At 37.7% G+C, this 18,940-nt stretch overlaps 1 protein-coding gene across 1 annotated transcript in view; it reads right to left on the bottom strand.

Annotated features, from left to right (window-relative positions):
• Positions 1 to 1,493: 1,493 nt before the first annotated feature.
• Positions 1,494 to 18,940, bottom strand: part of PKHD1 (PKHD1 ciliary IPT domain containing fibrocystin/polyductin) — a 461,864-nt gene continuing 444,417 nt past the window's right edge. Inside the window, exon 67 of the mRNA XM_053668316.1 lies at positions 1,494 to 4,790. Coding sequence (XP_053524291.1) covers positions 4,333 to 4,790 — 458 coding nt within the window. The 3' untranslated portion in view covers positions 1,494 to 4,332. The remainder of the gene's footprint in view (positions 4,791 to 18,940) is intronic.

Here is an 18,940-nt window from a genome sequence, read left to right as displayed (position 1 = left end):
GTCTTCCAAACAATTTTGTTGGAATGGGGGTACAACAATGAGGAGGCACCCAAAGAGGCCTATATAGAATCAAAGAATCAATCTTTCAAATCCCAGTAAATTGTAGAGAGTCTTACAAATGTATTAAATGAATCTTCTGTCTCCACACAGACCAGGTTGATGGGTAGAGTCTACTTCTTTCTTTAATTGTTCCAAGCAAATAAATCCCATTCTTGAGGTCTAAAAATAACAATTGCTAAAAGAATGTTTATAAACAGTCGGATCAGTTTATTCTATCACTTAAACCTCATTTAACTTTGTAATAATGTTCTATCTTTTTTTTAAACAAATCATATTCTGGAACTGTTACTATATCATGAATTTGGTCTGCAGTTGGTCACAGTGCTGTGGTGTAGGTTGAAATCAACTGTTCTACACTCAGTAGAATAATCCCTTCTGCTCATAGCTCTTCCAAAGTTGACACTGATGCATTATAAATCCTGGAAACAAAATATGGAATAAATGCATGAAATTTAAATGACAGAATTAATTAAAATCCTTTAGTGTTATTGACATATATAATTTTATAGAAGCTTATTTGAATAATATTTGCATGTGATTTACATTCAATTTCTCCACACTCATTTTGGCATAAAGTTTGTATATATTTAGACATATAGTAATTTAATACATTTGGAGTTAGACCGTAGGAGAGAAGTCATTCAACTAAATAACCATTGAAAGGACTGGGTCCTGAGGGCACTCAAGGCCCTTGGTGCTCCGTAGCCTCATTGGGCAATAATACGGGCAAGTCTGCTTCGGTATAAAACTCCAGTTGGATCGACTCAGTCTCCTACTCTGAGAGAGGCACGTTCTGTCAAATTCTAGTTTTTTCTCTGAACCCAATCCCTCAAACCCAAGAGATGGTGAAAACAACCCTAGTCCATTCTTCTCTCAATGTTAACAGCTTAAACATTTACATTTTTTAACTCTAGAATTTTAATTTGTTCAGAATCTTGGGGGAAAGGAGTTCACCATACATAGTAAATCAAAAATCGGAGGCAGAAAGAGATTCTTTAAAATAACAAAAGAACATGATATTTTTCAATTATTTATTTGAATGAAGAGTTGTTACTGCTGTAAAATATTTCCTGGGTTACTCATATTAATGGTCTTAATGAGCTTAGGATCATCTTATAGTAGAACTTTGTCTAATTAGCTCATCTCCAGACGCAAATGAACCAAGAGCTGCTTTATTTGCTTCCAGTACCTACCCAATCCTCCCATTTGTTAAGAAGGAAAAAGAGGACAGGCTTAACTATGGTCTGGACAATTCTGGCCAGACTCTGAAATTCCATGCCACATGCTGGAGCCCTGCAGTTTCTCTAGATGTTTCTGGCTGTGTTCAGGCCCACAGAGTCAATTCTAACCACAGGGATCCCAGGCCTTGCTAGGGAAAAAAATTAATAGGTTAATTATAGTTGTTCCTAAATAGAGGCATAGAATCAAACTTGCCTTCCAGAAAGGTCAGGTCAGTCTTATGGCACATGAACATGGATAAGAAAATAGTAAAACTTGGTAGAAAGGTAAAGAAGGAGCAGAAATAACAAAGCTTGTAGCTGACCCTTTGGGAAGAGTAAGATAGAATATGGAGTTGTGATTTATTTCCAGATTTCTGGTCTGAGTGCAGGGATGTGGTATTGTTATAGGAAAATGAAGCAACCAGACACCGAGGGACTCTGGAGTACGAGGTTTATTCCTTTTTACGTGCACGGGCCCAGAGGAGTCAGTCTCCAAATTCTGAGCCCCGAACAAAAGATTCTTGGGGAATATATAGATTAGGGGTCTTCCTATCTACGTGGCAAAGCAGGATACAGAAGCAGAATGCGGTAATTAGTTCTATCTATGGGGCAGAAGCAGAGTTCAAAGGCTAAATGTGAAAATCAGTTCTATCTGCGGGGGTGCTAGCCCTAGTCCTAGTGACTATCTGGCTATCTGCTTTATCTGCTCTTCCTAGACGGCCTTATTGTTCTCCTATGGCGCCTGTGGTCTTGGGTGAGCAAAGGTCTCCCAGGGCTTCTCCTATCAGTACCAGTTCCAGTCCTCACTATCCGGCCACCTGCCCTCCCAGACGGCCCCATCATTCTCTCTAGAGCACCTGGGGCCTGGGCAAATAAAGGTTAAACAGAGGTTTTTCAAAGTTTCCCATATCAGTATATTATGTTAGGGAAAACATGAGGAAGAAAAGGCTTGAAGGCCATGTTAAGTCATAGTGGCTAAGGGATAACCTAGTAGAAAACTCAGTAGGCAGCTAAATACATGGTAGAAAGTTCAGGAAAGAAATCGAGGCTGGACTTTGAGATGGTGAAGGAAGTCACCAGAGTGAAAGAGAGAATGTGTAGACAAAGTCTCAGTAGGTAGTGTGCTGAGACCGCTACCCTTGCATAATCCTCAAAAGGCTTAACTTCTGAAATATTTTTGTATAAAAAGATTACAGCTCTTCAAGGATCTAATATATACACTAAAGTAAAGATTGCAAATCAAATTACATCACAGACTAGGACACTACAAAAATGAGATAAACAACAGGTTATAGCAGGGACTAATTAAACTACATAAGGCATAAGTGCCTAAGCAATTCAAGTTAATTTCTCTGTTGTTATGTCTTTAAATACTATTAGTGCCAAGCAAAGTACACCTATGAAGGGATTTACAATTCAGACAGCCATTCTGTACCTCCAGAGTAAATGTCTGCTGGACAGATTGCCCATCAGTGTTCTTCTTGAACACAGATAGTCTGTATTAAAATGTCTTGAAATACATTTAATGGAACCTCCCCCACTTTTCAACTCTGTTTCACAGAGAAGATGGCCTGCCTCTTTTGGGGGCAGCTTGAAGGTATGAAGTGTCCACAAGACACCAAAAGCATGGACAAAGAGGCTGAGAAAGCTCCTGCCAGTTCCAGACAAGTTGTGACGTGCTTTCCCGTTGATGTCCTGATGCTGATGACTTTTTACCAGTATCTTCTATGGGTCTGATTCCATAGAAGAGGATTCATTATTTAAAAATGCAATAGGAGAGTGTTTCCTTTCTCAGTTCTAATTCACACTTAGGACAACCCCTTAACCTTTTAGAGACTGGAAAGTCTTGGTTTATATTTAGGAAAAAGGTAAGAGGAAGTTCTTTGTGGGAATTCTCCTCTGCTGTCTTTGCTTTACTTTTTTGGAGCATGGGGCCTTCTGGATTCAGAACCAAGGACACAGTCAGGCTCCTTAAAGTATCCTTTAGTCTCAACACTGATGGGCCCTTTGCAGATGTATAAATTAGATGGCATTGCCATTAACATCCTTACCCAGCTTAACACCAGTTTACACTTTACTCTGGTCCCCATTAAAGTCTCTGGTACAGCCTGGAAAAGCTGCACATGATATAATCACTCCCCTACCTCATCTAGCCAGCAGATCTATGAAACATCTTCTTCAAAATCCATTTCTCTGATAAATGAATTGGCTGATAAGCCACTTGACCACTTGGTTATTTCTGGTCTTCCAAATATAGTTTTTTTTTTATTCCATTTGTAAATTTAACTTAGTGACTAACACAAAGAACTACTGAGAAATAATTTTGATCTATAGACAATTTCTTTCCACAAGCCTGCTATTTTTATATCTTTGTCGTTAACTAAAATTTCAGCAAGTCCCATGAGAATGTCAATTTTCATGTAGCAGTACTCAGGAGGGGGAAAACTGGTATGTCTGCTTTACTGTGGGCTCCCACTAAGGATTCTATTTAAGACATGAAATGAAATCTGCATGTAAAAAACCAGGGAGTTGTCTTATAATTGAAAGGTAAATTCTGACAGATCTCCTATTATTAAAATGTTCCTATAAGATAAAAAATATATTTTGCTGTAACACTACAGGAATCATTGTAGCAGACAAGACCTTTTCATGATCCCGTAATAAGAGAAGCCAACAGCACTGGGGGTAGTCATCCTAAATGAAGCTTAATAACAACTCCTACTGCTCTAAATAAGTGATATACCATTATTAAGATGGCAACATCAGGCTTAAGTTTAAATCAAGTAAAAAAACATGACCAAATATTTGGCCACCTATTATTTGACTGGCATTGGACTAGGTTCCATGATAAATACAAAAGACATGTCTGACATGTTCCAGTCTACAAGCATTTCTATGACTGTCTTCCATGTTAAAGTTGGAAAAAAAAGAGATTTCAGAGTCCATGTTCTCCCTTCTTAGTGTCCAAACAGGTCAGGCCCCATCTCCCCTGATCATTTTCCATAAATAGGTTGAACATGCTGACTTCCAACCCAAATGCCCACACCACTCCTCAGTCATACTGTTCATGAACAGCTTCTGGATGCACTGAATGAAGGCAGAATGCCTTGTTGGCACCACAGGGCACCTTCTTCCCTCGGGAAAGCCCTGAGCTGCCACTGTCCTTGCCCAACCGACTCTGTTCCTGCAGTTGCTGCTTTGCTTGTCTGAGGTCTGGACAGAGTAGCAGCAGCTGATCTTGGCCTGCCAGCTGGTATCTCAGCAACTGTTCCTGGGTCTCCTTCCAGTTTCCAGTCTCCTGCATGTACATTTGCTGAGCAGGACAGCCTGCAGCACAGGTGTGACCATGGGATGTGACGCTGGCGATGCTGTGAGCAGACACAGCAGCCTCCTCTAGGCTGCCACCCTCCTCTCGGACAGCACGGTGGCTGACCTTCCTTCTGGACACTCCGTTTACTGACCGGTGGGGGAGTTGGTTCAGCTTGCCCAGTATGATCTTCATCCTCATATCTGCGGAGAAGAGAAGGAGGGGGAGAAATAAATTTAGTTCTCCATCAGTTGATCACACATGTTGTGTATTTAGTGTTCCTGAAAAGATATGCCAAATAATGAAAGGTTGTTGAGTTTCATCAGCTTATTAATTTCCAAATATTTTTGAAAATATATTTTTTCTAAGGAAAATCATTGTGTCCCAAGCCTAATTTAGAGTGAATGATAACAATCTAATCTAAGCTTGATAATCAATTCTTCTCAGAGAAACACTTTTATGATGTTGAGTAGTCAACAAGGATTTTTTATTATAAGCACAACAACATAAATATGAAAACTAGACCACATTCTGGCCTTACCAAATGGATTAACTAATACTTGTACTGAGAAATGTGAACTCTGAGACAGTCTTGTCTAATACTTTGGCTTTTATGCTAAATTAAAAATTTTAATGTCTTTGATTTTATGAAAACATGAATATAAACATGTGTAGACACAGCACAAGTATGCGAGTAAGCATATATCTATATGAGTGTGTACATACATGACTGTGTAATAATACGAAGGAGCACTGGCCTGGAGTCAGAAAGTTAGGATTCAAGCTCCCCTCCCCCTGTTAACCGCCTCTGTGACTTTCACCTTGTTCCTCAGCCTCTCCAGGCTTCAGTTGTATAATACTGCCAGGTGCTACTTAACAATTTACTAACATGTATTTCACATTAACAGTCATGTTTTCATTACTTTTTTCTGCCTGTGATGTTTCATTTGCATGTTATTTTCCTATTCAATGGAATTAATATTCAACTGAGAAGAACACAACATTGGCATTGACTGTGATGAACAGATAACCTGGGCATATTTGTCCTTATCTGTCCCAATTTTCTGAAGGATATACAAGAGAAGCCCCAATACCATTTTTGAGCTTTTAAAAACGACTGTCATGTGCCCTGGCTGACGCAGCTCAGTGGATTGAGTGCGGGCCTGTGAACCAGAGTATCGTGGTTCGATTCCCAGTCAGGGCACATGCTTGGGTTGCAGGCCAGTTCCCAGCAGGGGACGCATGAGAGGCAACCATACATTGATATTTCTCTCCCTCTCTTTCTCCTTCCCTTCCCCTCTCTCAAAAAATAAATAAATAAGATATTTTAAAATAAATAAAGAAAGAAAAACCACTGTCATGCCATATGTCAATGACAAACTAACATATCATGTTACTTGAATAATAAATGATAGTAAACTAGAATTATATAGAATTTTACTGGTTCAATTGAGTCAAACCACCAAAACAGTCGTTTATGTTCTCTAGAAGCTAGATTACATACTAGCTAAGAATACAGGCTGAGAATCAAAAGAATGTTGTCCAGTGTCCTGCTTGATGCCTTACTGACTGAATAAATGTGCAAAGTGTACTTACCCTCTGTGTGCTTCAGTTTTCTCATCTGTAAAACAGTAATAATGATAGCGCCTACCACATAGGATTGTTTGCAGGTTAAATAAGATGATCCGTGCAAAGCACTGCCCAGAGCCTGTGTTATAGTAAGAACTGGATAAATAATCACCATCAAAATGCAGATCTCAGATAGCACTTAACCCTGCCAGGCACTGTTCGTATGCAATGCTTTACATCTATTCACTCATTTAACCCTTGTAGCTATGTGTGATACTATGCTTTATGATAAGAAATCTCTTTCCAGCACAGAGCTCTTAAAACCCTTGGAATTCCTTAAGTCACAGGTGGCAAACACAAAGCCCACGAGCTGATTCTGGCCCTCCACCTTGTGTTATCCGGTCCAGCACTTTGTTTGTACCTGGTGGCAGTGCTGAGCTCTTGCTTAACTGTTAAGGAGTAGTTACATTTATATAATCCTAAAATTACATTCAGCCCTTTGAAAGCAACTGCAAGGCTCAAGTGGTCCCTGGTGAAAATGATTTGACAGCCCTGACCTAAGTGATAAAAACAGTAAAGATGCCTCTTGTTATGTTAACAAAGTGACTTTTGGACTCCACCTAGGATGGAGTCAGAAAGTTAGGATAAGTTTAAGGATAAGATGTATATAACTTAATGCCCAACATGTGGTAATAGCTATAATTGATGTTACTTTACACATCAGTTGTTTAAAGTAACACCAAATTGATGTGGTGTTACTTTAATTATTATTAGATTGTCTCTTAAAGAAATATTGGAATGTGGTGAATTCTTTCTGCTGCTGGCTGCCAGTAGAATCAGTAATTAAAAGGTGAAACTCCTCTAGTCTGAGTGCCCAAATGCATCTCTTTAAAGTATTTTTTATCTGTATAGTGCTTTAGTTTCTGGCTGCATCCTACTCTAAACGCAAATGTTCTAATCCCATAGTTACCTAATTTCCCACCTGTAAGAATTATACTATTTTATGGCACACCTGAGTTCTGAAATACATTTTTCATCCTGTCTTTCAAAACCCTCTGCCTTCTTTCATTCATCACCCCACATTCTCCAGAGAAAATTTCCTAACTTGAGTTTTTTTTTTAATTTTCATTTTACACTGAGTATTGAGGGACGTATCCATTTATTTGTTATAAATAATCAGGCATTATTATTTAACTTTTAAAACAATTGTATTCAATTACAAAATAAAAGAAATTCAAGAGTAATCTATGTCAATGAATATGTTCACTTTCACATTCCAATGTATATTCCTTGAAGAGACAAAGGCTAATAATAATTTAAAGTAACACCACATCAATGTGTGGTGTTGCTTTAAACAACTGATGTGTAAAGTAACATCAATTATAGCTATTACCACATGGTGGGCATTAAGTTATATACATCTTATCCCTAAAACAATCCTCTAAAGTAAGTATTATCATTATCTCTCTTGAAGTGCAGTAAGTCTGCTTTGAAGTGCAGTAAAAGCAGAGATTAATTTCCCAAGACCATGTACAAAGTAGCGGCAGATATTAGCTACTTTACAGAACTGAAGATTTTTTGGCTCCAGTGTCTGCTTTCTAAGCACCAAATAATGCTGTGTAAAGTTAACAGCAGCAATGGGGAGCTGAGAAGACTGGCTGGGTACATGCATGGGAGTAAGGCAGGAATGCGAATATTATCTTTTATATGCTTTACGGTGGAAAAAAAGTTGAGAACTATCCTAATCCCCTGAAGGGCGGGTGGCAATACCAACGCTGACACTTCTCATCCTTGCTTTCCTCACATCTCATCACCAAATTCATTAACCACTGTTTTATATAGTATGTAAATGACATTTTTCTAGACTGTGCATCATGCTCTTCACTCAGTTTACTGACACTGGTCTTGGTTTGTATTGGAAGATAGTAATCATGTCAATATCATACTACACAGCATATTATTGGGGTGAAGTGCACTAATTTTCTATTCAATTTAATCTAACAATGAATGGACCTGAGGTGAGAAAAAGAGAAGGTAATAGTAACACTATAAATACATATATGTGATGCACTTTGGTGTTAAGCAGTAAAATGAGACCAAGTATCATGTTTATATTATTTCCATGAGGCATCAATTAATAGTCTACTAAACACATGTGACTCATATCTGCTCTCTTCTTTTCCACAGTCCTTTGCCTGGCATGTACCTGCCATGGCTACCTCACTATGGGACTACTCTCTTGCTCAGATCAGTGGAAACCTCCAGATTATGCTAGTTTCTCTGTGGGATCTCAAATGTGCCTAGAACTGTTCCCTGACAGCTCAAACTGCATTGATTTATGCCTCAATTCTTGTTGACTGGAGTTTTCATTGGACTTGTGCAACTGCTTCTGTTATTGGTCAACTTTCCTGGTATGACAACCTGGTCTTCCTCTTCAGATGCTGAGTTCCTTCAGGGAAGGGACTTTTTGTGCCGTCAACTTTGTCTCCCTATTACACCCGACTTTACGCCGACTACTGAGCTTGGAGTCAGTTCCATAATCACTGCTCCCACCAGCAGCAAAAGACATAGTTCATCAAGATCAGCAAATAACTAAAGATCAAGAATAATAAATTGTCACATGGAAACAAACTTAAAAAAGGAAAGAGGTTTCAAATTATCATTCCTTGGTAAAACCAATACTATTTTATATAAGGGGACTGGAACACTGAAAGCCACTTATTTTCACTCTATTGAAGATATTGTCCTGTTCTGAGAGCTCCTCATTGGAATTCTGCTACCCCCGTTCTTCAAATCTACATCTATTCATAAAAGATTAACACAGTATAGCTTTCCTTTGCAGGTGCCAAAAACATTTTAAAAATCTCCCATGAATTATTTACATGGTGGCTCCAATCAGCCACATACCTGACAGACTCCCCAGCCAAAATGAAAGCGCACTGAGTAAAGGTGCCCAGGGAGGCCGGCCGCCTCCCACTGCGAGGTTATAGACAGAACTAAGTCAGCACAGATTATATGCCAGTGCTAACATCAGAAGGAATCAGATCTTTTGATCTCAGACCTCCATAGGAAGCTTAGATCTCAGACAAATTAGATAAAAAAATGAATTTATAGCAGATATGTGTCTTAAGGCATTCAGCTGAATGTTTGGGTTTTAGGGAAGAAAGAATACTGAGTATTAATACTTATGAACTGCCATGCCTCCTTTCCACCTCGGTCTTGGTGAGTTCCCAATTAAAACGGAAAGACAGCATTTCAAAATGCCCCTTCATGCCTCTTCAAGTTCCACGGTTTTGCTCAAGTTTTGCGAAGAATGACATATAAACATGGGAACATATATCCTGTCTCTATGAAAAGAAGGATTCGGTGATTTGGGGGTCCATTCATTTTCACCCACAGTCAGCTGTAACTTGTTCACCTCTCCTTACCCTCTTTTGTCTTCTAAAACTCTCTTGGGCAAACAAATATATGTCATGCCTCTGTTATTCCATTTGTGTGGGTACTAGTTACTGGCTTATTTTGCAATGGAAACATTAATGATGGCTTTCCCCTCAGTCCCTCTGACATCCGCACCGTTCAGGTATTCCTAGCTGAGTCTGTGTGTGCTGCATTCAGTGTTGAACAACCGGATTCAGTACAGAAGCCCAATATAATCACCTGTGCCCTGGAACCTAAAGATAATCCAAAGCAGAGAGACGAACCACTGATCAACCGACATGAAGAATGTACTCCAACTTGGTTTCTCATTTGTCAAGAAGGGCAATAGCCCTACGCACATATTAAAGAAGGTATATGCAATTGTTGATAAAAATATTAAAGTATTAATTAAATATATTAATTGACAAATATTAATTAATAAATAGCATACTGTTATCTATGCCTTTTCTAGGTTATTTGTTCAAGTGAAAAATTATCACTTATTTTTAATAAGCATCGGGAAGGTATGAAAATTTTAGAAAGATAAAATATGAAAAAATACCTTTGGTCTCACATTGTATCATGAGTGATCTCCAGGGTTCAAAATATTTTAGTAAGCCTAATTTAACTCATCAATCCATCTAGAGTCTACTTTACTGTGTTTTGTTTTTCTACACTGATAAATATTCTAAGAAGTCAAATTTATTAGCTCTTTCTATGTGCTAAATGCTTCTGTTTTATTTTCATCTTCTTGATCATTTATTAGACTTCTCGAACTAATTTTTATACCTGCATCTAACAGAGGTTATTTCTGTGAAGTTCCCACATCTACTTGGGTCAGCATCACTTTGCCTTAAGAACAGTAACAGAAATATGATCGCTCTGGTGAGCTGCTCTTTCCCACTGCAATACAATCTATTTCTTATAAAAAATTAGCTTTGTATCCTTGATTGTCATTTTCTGAAGCATTATAGAATACCCTATCCTATTTTCCTCTGTATAAAATAGTTGAAATTGTGATAAACCAAAGTTAATTAGAAACATGTATAATTAATCCCCTATGTATTCAAGTCTTCTTTTTGAGTTACTCAATAAAATATAGTTTATTTTATATACAAGTCTAATATATCTCCTGTTTTTTTTTTAAGATTTTTCCTTCTGTAAATTGTATTTTATTGTTTATGCTATTACTGTTGTCCCAATTTCCCTCTTTGCCCCAATCCCCCCAGACACCCCCACTCTCTCAGGCAATTCCCACACCAATGCCCATGGGTCATGCATACACGTTCTTTTGCTACTGCGTTTCCTGTGCTGTACTTTACATCCCCATGACTGTTCTGTGACAACCGATTTGTACATTTTAATCCCCTCACTTGTTTGCCCATCCCCCAACCCCCCTCCCATCTGGCAACCATCAAATGTTCTCTGTATCTATGATTGTGTTTCTGTTCAGCTTGTTAGATTCAGTTGTTGATAGATATGTTTATCGTCATTTTATTGTTCATATGTTTTATCATCTTCTTTTTCTTTCTAAAGAAGACCCTTTTACATTTATATAATAGTGGTTTGATAATGATAAACTCCTTTAGCTTTTTCTTGTCTGTGAAGCTCTTTATCTGTCTTTCAATTCCAATAGCTTTGCTGGGTGGAGTTATCTTGGTTGTATGTTCTTGCTTTCCATTATTTTGTTTTTTTTCACATTATATTTTTTTCATTGCCATTTAACCCTCTCATACTCCCTCCCTCACCCACCTAACAATTAACAAACTGTTTTCCATGTCCATGAGCCCTTTTTCCTTTCTGTTCCATCCCTCCACTCCTAACCTCCCCTTCCCATAGTTGTCATCTGTTCTCTGTGTATGACTCTGCCTCTATTTTGCTTGTTAGTTCAGCTTGTTCATTAGATTTCATATATGTGTGAAATAATATGGAATTTGTCTTTCTTTGACTGGCTTACTTCACACAGCATAATCTTCTCCAGGTCCATCTATGCTGTTGCAAAGGGTAAAAAATTCTTCATTTTTATGGCCAAATAGTATTCCATTGTGTAAATGTCCCACAGTTGTTTTATTCACTCATCTATTGCTGGACACTTGGGCAGCTTCCAAACCTCAGCTATTATAACAACACTGCAGTGGACATAGGAGTGCTTATGTTCTTTCGAATTAGTGTTTTGGGTTTCTTTGGATATATTCTCAGAAGTGGGATCACTGGGTCAAAAGGCAAATCCATTTTTAATTTTGTGAGGCATCTCCATACTGCTTTCCACAGTGGTTGTACCAGTCTGCATTCTCACCAAGAGTGCAGAAGGCTTCCCTTTTCTCCACATCCTTGCCAGCACTTGCTGTTTGTTGATTTATTGATGATAGTCATTCCAATAGGTTTAAGGTGACATCTCATTGTGTGTTTAATTTCTCTGATGATTAGTGATGTTGAGCATCTTTTCATATGTCTATTGGCCATGTGTATATCCTCCTTGGAAAAGTGTGTATTCAAGTCCTTTGCTCATATTTTTAATTGGGTTGTTTGGTTTTTGTTCGTTTTGTTTTGGTGTTGAGTTTTATAAGTTCTTTATAAATTTTGGATATTAACTCCTTATCCAATGTAACAGTGAATATGTTTTCCCATTCTGTGGATTGCCTTTTTGTTTGTTGATAGTTTCCTTTTCTCTGCAAAAACTTTTTAGTTTGATGTAATCCTATTTGTTTATTTTTTATTTTTATTTTTTTCTTTTGCCTGGGGAGATATATCTGATAAATTCATAGCATTACAGGCCTTCCTCAAAAAACAAAAAATATCTCAAATAAATAATCTAACTTTACACTAAAAGGGACTTGAAAAAGAATAAGAAACAAAGCTCAGTGCAAGTAGAAGGAAGGAAATAACAAAGATCAGAACAGAAATAAACAAAATAGAACCTAAAAAATGATGCGAAAGATCAATAAATCCAAGAGATGGTTCTTTGAATATATAAACAAAATTGACAAACTTTTAACCAGATTCATCAAGAAAAAAAAAAGAGAGAGAAGACCCAAATAAATAAAACTAGAAACCAAATAGGAGTCATAACAACAGACACTAAAGAAATATGAAAGATTGTTGGAAAATATTATGAACAACTATATGCCAACAAATTGAACAACCAGGGTGAAATGGATACATTCCTAGAAACATACAATCTTCTGAAATAAAATCAGGAAGAATCAGAGAATCGGAACAGACAGATTACACCTAGTGAAACTGATGCAGTAATAATAATATTTAAAAAAAATCCCAATAAACAAAGCCCTGGACTATATGGTTTCACAGGTGAATTTTACCAAACATTCTGAAAAAAACTAACACCTCTCCTTCTGAAACTAGTTCAAATATTCAAGAAGAGGGAAGGCTCCCAAGCTCATTTGACAAAGCCGGGATTATCATAATTCCAAAACCAGATAAAGACACTATAAAAAATGAAAATGAGGGGCCAACATCCCTAAAGAACATGGATGCTGCCATCGTCAACAGAATATTAGTGAACCAAATATAGCAATGCATCCAAAGTTCATACATCATGATCAACTGGAATTTATTCCGGGAATTCAAGGTTAGTTCAACATTTACAAGTCAATAAATGTGATCCACTACATCAATAAAATGAAGGATAAAAACCACATGATCATCTCAATATATGTAGAAAAAGCATTTGATAAAAATCCAGAACCCATTTACAACCAAACTCTCAGCAAAGTGGGAATAGAGAGAACGTACCTAAATATAATAAAGGCCATAGATGACAAACCAATGCTAGCATCATACTAACCAGGCAAAAACTAAAAGCTTTCCCCTTAAGGTGGGGAACAAGACAGAGATATCTGCTTTCACCTCGCTTATTCAACATAGTACTGGAAGTTCTAGCCATAGCAATTAGACAAGAAGAAGAAATAAAAGGCATTCAAATTAGAAAGGAAGAAATAAAACTCTCCTTATACATAGATGACACGATACTCTACACAGAGCTCCCCAAAGATGCCACCAAGAAACTACTAGAACTGATACATGAATTCAGCAAAGTAGCAGAATACAAAATTAATATTCAGAACAAAGTTTTATTTTTAATGCCAATAACAAATTAACAGGGAAAATAAGAAAACAATTCTATTCACAATGGCTACAAAAAAGAATAAAATACCTAGGAATAAATCTAACTAAGAATGTAAAAGACCTTTACTCTAGAGACTATAAGACACTGAAGAAATTGAAGAAGATACAAATAAGTAGAAGCACATACTGTGTTCATGCACAGGAAGAATTAACATCATTAAAATGTCAATGTTACCCAAAGCAATCTATAGATTCAATGCAATTACTATCAAGATTCCAATAAGATATGTCACAGCACTAGACAAATATTTCAAAAATTTATATGGAACCACAAAAGGCCCTGCATAGCAAGAGCGATCCCAAGAAAGAAGAATACAGATGGAGGACTCACACTACCTAATATCAAATTATACTATAAGGCCATAGTAATCAAAAAGCATGGCACTGGCATAAAAACAGACACATAGACTAATAAAAAAGAATAGAGAGTCCAGAAATAAACTCACACCTTTACAGTCAATTAATATTCAACAGAGAAAGCAAGCACATACAGTGGGCTAAAGATAGTTTATTCAATAAATTGTTTTGGGAAAAATGGTTTTGAGATACATGCAAAAAGATGAAATTACATCACTTTCTTACACCACACAAAAGAATAAATTCAAAATAGATTAAAGACTCATATATTAAACCCCAAACAATAAAAATCCAAGAAGAAACGTACACAGTAAAATCTCAGACATTACTCATAGTTTTTTATCACTTTAAATATTTCATGCCATTTCCTTTTGGCCTACATAGTTTACGTTGAGAAATCAGTTTGAAGTCCTTTGGGAGCTCCCTTGTAGTCAACTATTTTTCTCTTGCTGCTTTTAAGATTCTCTTTTTGTCTTTAATCATTGCCATTTTGACTATGATGTGTCTTGATTTGGATGTCTTTAAGTTCCTATTGTTTAGGATTCTCTGTGCTTCTTGGACTTGCGTGACTATTTCCTTTACCAAGTTAGGGAAGTTTTTCAGTCATTTTTTTCAAATTGGTTTTCAATTCTTGGTCTCTCTTGTCTCCTTCTGGTACCCCCCTGATGTGATGGTTGTTATGCATGAAGTTGTCCCTGACACTCTTTAGAATTTATTCATTTTATTTTTTTTATTCTTTTTTCCTTCTTACTATTCTGATTGGGAGTTTTTGACTTCCTTATAGTCCAAATTCCTGATTTTATTCTCGGCTTCATCCATTTACTGTTGATTCCTTGTAAATTGTTCTTTATTTCAATTAGTGTACCCTTCATTTCTAGCTGAATCTTTTTTGTGCTATTGAGGTTCTCACTAAGCTCACTGAGCATCCTTATAAGCAGTGTTTTGAACTCTACATCTAGTAGATTGCTTATCTCTATTTTGTTTGACTCTTTTCCTAAGTTTTGCTTTGTTCTCTCATTTGAAGATGTCCCTTTGTCTCCTCATTTGGGCAGCCTCCCTGTGGTTGTCTCTATGTATTAGGTAGCTGCTACATCTCTCAGGCTTAGTAGAATGGCTTAATATAGTAGGTGTCCTGTAAGGTCCAATGGCACAGCCTGTCATATCACCAAGGCTAGGTACTCAAGGTATGCCCACTCTGTGAGTTGGGTACAACCTTCTCTTGTAGTTGAGCCTTGATTTCCACTGGTATGTCCAATGTTAGCTACTGCCTATGTTTTGCCCGGGGTCACCCAGCATAAGCTAGAAAGTGATCTGTAAATGGCCACTACTTGTATGGGTCTTGGAAATATTCTAGCAAAACCAAGCTATGGACCAAGGCCAGCTGCTGCTAGTACCAGGCCTGGGGCCACTTAGCAAGAGGTACAGGGCTTGCTGGGATCAGATGCTGCTTTTTGAGAGAATTTAGAAAAATATGAAGCATGGACCAAGATAAGCCATTTGCATGGTAAAGCCACTGGAAACAGCTTGGATGGCCCTGAATTGTGTGGGGCAGGGACTCAGGGAATCACCAGGGTGGGGCAAACAGTGTGAGCCAGGTTGATTGAGTCTCAGACATGGCACCCGCTTCTTGGTTCTTTGGGCAGAGGGCTCAAAAAAGAAACAATGGCTTCTGCTAGTACTTCTGTCTTGGAGAAAACTGCCCCCAACTTTGTCCCTGATGCTAGACAATTCACTTCCTCCCCGTATGTCTCTGGTGCCTTTCAATCTGCTGCCTACACACTGGAGCTCAGAGGAAGTGAATCTGAATAAGTCTGTCTGTGGACCCTTTATGAGGAACTGCCTGGGACTTCAGAAGTTTCTGTCTTCCACAATCTCAATCCAAGCTGGTTATTATAGCCAGAAGTTACGGGGATTTATCTTCCTGGCACTGGAACCCTGAGCTGGGGAGCCTGTGGTAGGGCTGGGATGAGACTCTTCACTCTTAAGATATCCACCCCTCTTGCCCTGGCTGGTGTAGCTCAGTGGATTGAGTGCGGGCCTGGGAACCAAGCAACCACAGTTTGATTCCCAGTCAGGGCACATGCCTGGGTTGCAGGCCAGTTCCCAGCAGGGGACACACAAGAGGCAACCATACATTGATATTTCTCTCCCTCTCTCCTTCCTTTCCCCTCTAAAGATAAATAAATAAAATCTTTAAAAAAAAAAGATATCCCTCTTGATTGTTATTTGGCCCACATGGGCATGGTACCAGTCCTTTCTGAGTCTCTGTCCCTCTTACCAGTCTCAGTTGGGTTTCTTCTTTAATCCTATAAGTAGTAGGACTTCCACTCAGCTTTATTTCCAGCAGTTCTGAATGATGGTTGTTCTGTAGTTTAGTGGTAACTTTGGTGTGGTTGTGTGAGGAGGTGAGCCATGTTTATCTATGACTCCATTCGGACCAGAAGTAATGATAGGATGTTCTTTGGTCACTGTTATATATTTTATTATGCTTTAAAAGTACATATGAATGAGAGGTATAATATTATTTTTGCATAGGTGGACATTATATTTGACTAAGTTACTCAAGTTATTTATACATTATAGCAGTTAATGATTTAGTTTTTTAATTTATTATTAAATAATTATATCATCTGCAAGTCACCATGTATTTTATCCAGCCTTGTCTCTTAATTTTGCTTAATATCTAATTGTATGTTTTAGCATTCCAAAATACATGTTATAAAATTATGGTAAGAATGAATCACATGTTTTGTCCTTATTTGAGGAGGAATTCTGCTAACATTCCATTGTTAGATGTGAGGCTGGATCTTGGTTGTACGTAGCATTGGAAGACTTCATGGTATTTAGCAGGCAAGCTCTTATTCCCACTTATTTAAAAAAGTTTTTAAAAAAAGATTATTTAAAAAAGTTTTCCAAGTGCTAGATTTTATTAATGTTTTCAAATGAGGACTATTTATTTTTTTATTATATAACACAAACGTGTTATTTCTTAACTTCTAAAGATAATTTTACTTTCCTAGGAACTTAGGATGATTTCTCGTCCTGAGATGCTTCACTCTTCTCTCATTGCAGGCATTCTGAGGCCAACCCCCTCCTCCCCTCTCCCTGTCATTCTTAGATTTGTGCTCACAAAAGTACATTGACAGGCCTTATTTTACATCCACCAAAGACACCACCTAAGTTGTTTATTGCTTGGAATTGTTCTTTCATTTTCTTAAAATAATATTCTTGGATCCCAACCCTGTTTGAAGCTTATAAAGGACAGAGAACCCACTATTACCTCTTTGAAACTATACAGAGAGGACCTTATAAAGTATAATAAATATCAGGAGGTAAATAAATACTTATGTAATATTTATTGGTATATAAAATCTTAATTGCATCCACTAAGTCAATCTAGCAGCCTAAATGTTATAAAGATGGGTTATAGCTTTAGCAAGAGTTTCTTAACCTTGGTATGATTTTAATTCACTGATCTTTATTGTACAGAGGCCCTGGACATTGTGAGATGTTTACAGTATTCCTGATCCCACAAGCTGAGACAGAAAAATATCTTCAGACATTGCAAATGTCCTCTGAAGGTAGGATGACCAACTGTCCCAGTTTGTCTGGGACTGAGGGAGTTCTCGGACACAAGTCTTTGAAATTTGACACTGGGAATGTTTTTGGAAAGGATAAGTTGTCCACCCTACTTGGGAGACAAAATAGCTGCCCATTGAGAATCATTGGCCGAGGGGAACAGAGCCATCTACATACAATGAATTCCGAAAATCACAAATACCACTATGGAAGTCCACCTTTGGAATTCTTAGAACCCAAAGAAAAATACTCATTTTCACTAATGTGGAAGCAATTGGGGTAGACTTTATTTTTTTAAGATTTTATTTATTTATCTTTAGAGGGGAAGGGAAGGAGAGAAATACAAATGTATAGTTGCCTCTTGTGTGTCCCCTGCTGGGAACTGCCCTGCAACCCAGGCATGTGCCCTGACTGGGAATCAAACCGCGATCATGTGGTTCGCAGGCCTGCACTCAATCCACTGAGCTACACCAGCCAGGGGGATAGACTTTATTTTAAAAAAGAGGCATTTCAAGTGATACATAAATGCTTGAGGGGGGTTTGAACAGGTGAGGACAAGTAATCCAATTGGAAGTAACTGTGCAAAAAATGGATGTAAGACAAGCCCAGGATGCATAGGCTGGTATAGGGAGTCAGAGCAGGGGGAAGGAAAGTGAAATCCGAAATAAGACCAGAAAAATAGGTTGGAGTCAGGTCTTGAAGAGATTTAAGTCTTAAATAATGAGAGAAAACGACAATAAATAATACAGATAAGAGAAATTTTTTACATTCTTTACCAATATTGACATTTAATCAGCAAAACCCTATGTGTGGGCAGTATTATATCAACCTTTCCTGGGAGAAAACTGAGTAACACAGAGAGGATTGCTGGCTTTTTCCAGTGGAAAATGAGAATTCATTAAATCTTTTAAGTAGCAGAGTGACAAGAATAGTTATGAATTTTAAAAGCCAGCTCAGATGGCTCTACAATGTCAAAAACCCTAGTTGGTAACAGGGACATGAGGGATATGTACTTCATTTCCCTTGTCCCCCATTGCAACCCTCTACTTTCCCTCCTATTACAACAATACAATTTTGGGGAAAAACCACAACATGGTGAGTTTACAATCTAAATCTACTGGACAGTGGAAATAATTCCATCAGCTCAATAATTTTAGTGCTATGATAGTGCTTAGTGAATGCAAAGTGCTTATGAGAGCAATCAATCACTTTACTGGCAAGTATCAAAAGTTTAAAAACACAGAGGGCAAAGGGAGACTAAAGTGCCATGGAAATAATGAAATAA

This window comes from Artibeus jamaicensis, unplaced genomic scaffold (assembly GCF_021234435.1).
Source record: "Artibeus jamaicensis isolate MK-2021 breed Jamaican fruit bat unplaced genomic scaffold, CSHL_Jam_final contig_484, whole genome shotgun sequence".
NCBI classification, from domain to species: domain Eukaryota; kingdom Metazoa; phylum Chordata; class Mammalia; order Chiroptera; family Phyllostomidae; genus Artibeus; species Artibeus jamaicensis.
The sequence above is the reverse complement of the archived record's forward strand: the minus strand, read 5'-3'. Positions and strand labels throughout refer to the sequence as shown.